The following is a 5185-nucleotide window of genomic DNA, read 5'->3' as shown; positions in this document are numbered from 1 at the left end:
TTCGAAATCTTGAAATGCTGTCCTCTCTCTCGCCCTCTCACACGGTGTTTGTCTGCGTGTGTGTGTGTGTGTGTGTGTGTGTGTGTGTGTGTGTGTGTGTGCAGTATCCTGGGAGAGGAGGTGTTGGGGATCTGGCCCAGGAGCGCAGACAAGGCCGATGTTAACTGCGCCTGCGTCTCCCACGCCGGGCTCAACGTGGTGACGGGAGACGACTTCGGCCTGGTCAAGCTCTTCGACTTCCCCTGCACAGACAAATTTGTAACTCCTCTCTCTTTTCTGAAAATTTCTTAGCCGGAACAATCCGGAACCTAGGTTGTGAAAAGCTAGGTGGTGTTGCAGTCAGGCATTTTGTTTTCTTTTTGTTTTTATTCATTCTTATCATTTTATTAATCCAGAAAGTTATTTTCTTTTGAGGTTTGTCCATTGCAGTGCATTGTTTGAAATACACCATTGTAGGATCATGCATTGTTGTACAGCATTCGTTCTATGGTTGTTTTAATGCAATCTATGAGAGTATTAATGTGATACAAATTCTAGCATTAGCTATTTCACAAACCAGGATTACAGAGTTCGCTGGATAACTGCACTGAGTAAAACCCGGAGCAGCTCTTTTACTTCAGTCCATGTTCCACATTTGGGAGGGTTCCGGGTTTTACTTTACGGTGTGTTCTAGCGTTAGCTCTGATGTGGTTTCAGAGTGTTAACTGTTAATACAATGTGTCGTCTAGCGCTAGCTCAGCTGTGGTTTTTGAGTGCTAATGCTAAATGCTAATGCTAATATCAAGAGTATTCTAGCGTTAGCTCAGATGTGGTTTGTGAGTGCTAATGCTAAATGCTAATGCTAATACCTTGAGTATTCTAGCGTTAGCTCAGATGTGGTTTGAGAGCTAATGCTAAATGCTAATGATAATACAATGAGTATTCTAGCGTTAGCTCAGATGTGGTTTGAGAGGGCTAATGCTAAATGCTAATGCGTGTTCCTCTGCTGTCCTTGCAGGCCAAACACAAGCGGTACTTTGGCCACTCCGCCCACGTGACAAACATTCGCTTTTCCTTCGATGACAAGTACGTGATCAGCACTGGGGGAGATGACTGCAGGTGAGTCTGACACACCTTTAACAGCAGGTAGAGCAGTGAGTGAGTCTCACACCTTTAACAGCAGGTAGAGCAGTGAGTCTCACACCTTTAACAGCAGGTAGAGCAGTGAGTCTCACACCTTTAACAGCAGGTAGAGCAGTGAGTGAGTCTCACACCTTTAACAGCAGGTAGAGCAGTGAGTGAGTCTCACACCTTTAACAGCAGGTAGAGCAGTGAGTCTCACACCTTTAACAGCAGGTAGAGCAGTGAGTCTCACACCTTTAACAGCAGGTAGAGCAGTGAGTCTGACACCTTTAACAGCAGGTAGAGCAGTGAGTGAGTCTCACACCTTTAACAGCAGGTAGAGCAGTGAGTCTCACACCTTTAACAGCAGGTAGAGGCTCTCAAACTTGGTGCCATGGAGGTCTGTGTGTATGCTGCTTTTTATTCCAACCTCAGATTAATTATATAATGAGTTAATTAGTTCAATTAATTTGCTGAAATAAAACTTTGTTAGGGTTGGAGTGAAAACCTCCAGGATGGTCCAGGAACAGGGTTGTTACCCCCTAGTCTAGCTCCTCTTTCCCGAGCACGTGAGGTGAACTGACCATCTCGTCTCTTTCACAGTGTGTTTGTGTGGAAATGCCTGTAAGAACATCCAGCAACCAACCACACTGCAGTGGCCCCGCCCCCCGCCCCTCCCCCACCCGCCCACGCTCCACCCCCACCCCAACCTGGAGTGAAGCAAGGGGAGTCCCAAAGCCTCAACTGATTGGCTGCTACCAACCTGTTACTGAAATGCTGCAATTACACATTTTCAATGACCAATGGGAATGCTGCTGGTTTAAGTGGGTTAGGAAGGGGGGGCGGGGGGGCGGGGAGGGGGTGGGCGTGGGTGCTGTTAAATAACCTTGGGGTGTGTCCCAATACTTCAGCAAATGTATCCTCCTGTCATCTCCTACCCCCAGACTTCCGGGTAGGGGGCGAGGGGGTAGCGGAGCATTGTTTTAAAAGTATTGGGAAGCACCCTTTCCACAAGGCAGTGGTCTTAAGCCCTGGTTCTGGAGGGGCACCGGGTTTGCTGGTTTTTGTTTGCACCTTAAAATCAACGCCCTGTCGACCAGGTGAGGCGAGTCAACTGTGTAATGAACTGCTCCAACTGCCCTTGATTAAGTGCAGAGTAGTAACAAAGCAACGAAAGCCAGCAGAGCCAGTCGCTCTCCGGCACCAGGGCCGAGGTCACGCTCAGTTCCTTCATTGTTAAGCGCGAGGCCAAACCGCGAGGGCAGAAAACAGCGCGACGCCCTGCTGCTCTGATGGAAACGCTCCTCCTGCCACAAGAACGGGGCCCCGGCCTCCAAGAGAAGAGAGCGTTTGTTTACATTCCCATCCCGTTTCTGTTCAGTGGCGGAAGAGTCTAAAGCCAAGTTATTTATTACACACGCATTTTCATCACGGCATTAACAAAAAAACAAAACAAAAACAAAAAAAAACATTATTTCCTGTCATTTCTATTTTACAATCGCCTTTTTTAAATCATCGACAGATATGCATAAGTGCCTTTATCAGATTTTTATATAGTTATATAGTCCAGTTATGTTCTCTCACAGTTGCATAATTCGCGTTGTTTTGTACACTTCTGGTGCTATTAGATTGTAAATCGAGGGCTCTCAATAGTGTTTTATTCAGTTGATATGCAGGAGTGGAGATTGTTGCTCATTTTAGTGCATAAAACGCGGTCATTATTCGGCGTTATCCGACGGCTCTTCCTCTTGGAAATATTGAAATGCCACTCAGGAGCCGTTCTAGGCACTAATACTGTACTGTAATTACAAAAAAAAACAAAAAAAAAACATGGTTATGTTTTTTGTTTTTTTATGCACGACTTATTTCCACGCTAGACTGCAAATGACCTATAAAAACAACGTTTTCCGGAGTAACGCAATATGTCGATTCAATCAGGACACTTTGTCAAGACTCCGGTATGCTGACAGAGCAGCGCTTTCAGAATCCTTTTAGCAAACTCCTTTTAGGAAGTAAAAAAAAAAAAAGACGACAGGGGAGGGAGAAACGGCTACACCAAATCTGACTATGCAGTCCGTGCTCAACACATCCCGAGCGTCGCTTCCGCTATCACGGAGGCGCCCCTCTAAAGCTGTCGGATAATCGGCCTTGCCTCGTAGTCAGCCAGTGTCTGTAAACTGTACTGCAGTGTCTGACTGTCTTACTGTAACGTTTAGTTGTGTGTGTGTGCGTGTGTGTGTGTGTGTGTGTGCCAGCAATAGTATCAATATCGTTGTGTGGGTAATGAATATTGATCTTTGTCCCGTTTTTAAATTTTTTCTAATTTATTTTGTACATATTCGTCCAAGTGTCCCTAGATAACTTGTTTAAAAAATACTGTATAATATTGTAAATTATAGAAATTTGCTCAATGCATGAATTTATTTTTCAACTCCAGAAATGACGTTATTGTGAAGTTGCTACGAGTGGGGTAAGATTTTATCGTATGAATGACAATCATAGTTTTCTTTTTTATACAAATTGATGTAATGAATGTGTGAAAATGGTAAATGTTCTATAGTTATATGGGAAGGTTGTGTAAAAAAAATAAATTATAGTTACATTTTTTCTGAGGTTCCTTCTTTTTTTTTTTGTTGACAAAAAGCACAGAAGAGAACCATCATCTCAGAAGTGTCAGGAAAGCAAGTTTTTCAAGTACGCTCCAATACTATTCCAATTTCCAACGCTGAAAAACGTAGTCGTGTGTATTGAGAAGTATACTGTCCTCTCAGAAACACAGTATAAGAGACCTAAATCTTAAAATACAAAAGTAATAGAATAGTGATCCACCTTAAAAATCAGGGTACAAAAACTTCCACAAGAACATTAAAATACGACTTACCTCCTAGAAAATGTTTTTCACGCCGAATATTCCTTTGCTCCAGTCGAAATTAGTCATCTGTACTCTATGTGCTCGCGTGCAGGAGTTCTGACGCACTCCGCTCCTCTCCTCGCGCACCCGGGGCCTGATCCCCGCCTCAAACACCTGGCCGCTAATCAGCGGCTTAATTCGGTCAGGTATGTTTGAGGGGGAACTCATCAAACGCCTGGATCCGGAAGGAGGACGTTTGGGTAGTGTACATCAGGGATCCTAAATCCAGTCCTGGTTTTCTTTTCTCCCTAGTAATGAACAATTAGCGCTACCAATCAGTGCTACCGATCCTGGCCAGACGGTCTTCACACCCGACTCCGAGGCAGTAGGAGGGTGGAAGACCAGCCGTTTGAAAACCAGTAGGCCCTTGAGGACCGTGATTTGAGCAACGGGTGTAAAAGTACCAGACTAATATAGTAAGTGCAAACCCAGTGTTTTTTAATCGCATCGCACTGGTTGTAAAATTATGTTTACACTTACACCCAGAGAACCATATATCCATCCACATAGTTCCGCTGGGATGCGACGATTACGATTTTCCAGATTTCACAGCTTTTTCAGATGCAGGTCACCATGATCTAATGGACCGCGCCACTCCATCAATGCGTCGACAATTTACATAAAAAAACCCCAACAGCAACGTGTTTCCAAATAGAATGGAAGTTACTTGCGATCATCAAAAGAGTAAAAAAAAAGGGAAACCTAATTAAACATTACATTTTTTGATGAACGGTATTTTAATTAATTAATTTTATACATTGAAAGCCGGGCTTGTTTTTTGATGTTACAATACTCTAATTTGATGCATCTAATGAAAATTTGTGATCATGTACCAAATTGTAGAGTTTGGGGGAAACGCAGGGTTAGTCTGGATGGCGGTAAAACGGTGAAGTATCGGCTATTCGCGTGAGCATCAACAGTCTAACAGGTTTCGCCCCCTCCACAACATCAGCCAATCAAGGCAAGGTCATGTGACTGATCAAGACATGGGGGGGGGGGGGGGGGGGACCTCATCATGACTGCCCCATAACAGGAGCGAGGGAAAGGAAGAGGAGAGAGAGAGAGAGGGAGGGAGGGAAGAGAGAATGAGGGGAGAGAGGGATGGACGAGGGAGGGAGAAAGTGTGTGTGGCTGCCAGACTGGGCCAGCCCAGCACAAACGCACAGCAGCCTG

The 5185-nt window shown here is 44.7% G+C and overlaps 1 protein-coding gene across 3 annotated transcripts in view; it reads left to right on the top strand.

Annotated features, from left to right (window-relative positions):
- Nucleotides 1-1827, top strand: part of LOC133118236 (echinoderm microtubule-associated protein-like 6) — a 129602-nt gene extending 127775 nt beyond the window's left edge. For all 3 annotated transcript variants that reach the window (XM_061228064.1, XM_061228063.1, XM_061228065.1), the window contains 3 exons: nt 105-258; nt 998-1098; nt 1705-1827. In XM_061228064.1, coding sequence (XP_061084048.1) covers nt 105-258; nt 998-1098; nt 1705-1729 — 280 coding nt within the window. In that variant the 3' untranslated portion in view covers nt 1730-1827. The remainder of the gene's footprint in view (nt 1-104; nt 259-997; nt 1099-1704) is intronic.
- Nucleotides 1828-5185: the final 3358 nt, after the last annotated feature.

Source organism: Conger conger, chromosome 18 (genome assembly GCF_963514075.1).
Source record: "Conger conger chromosome 18, fConCon1.1, whole genome shotgun sequence".
NCBI classification, from domain to species: domain Eukaryota; kingdom Metazoa; phylum Chordata; class Actinopteri; order Anguilliformes; family Congridae; genus Conger; species Conger conger.
The sequence above is the reverse complement of the archived record's forward strand: the minus strand, read 5'-3'. Positions and strand labels throughout refer to the sequence as shown.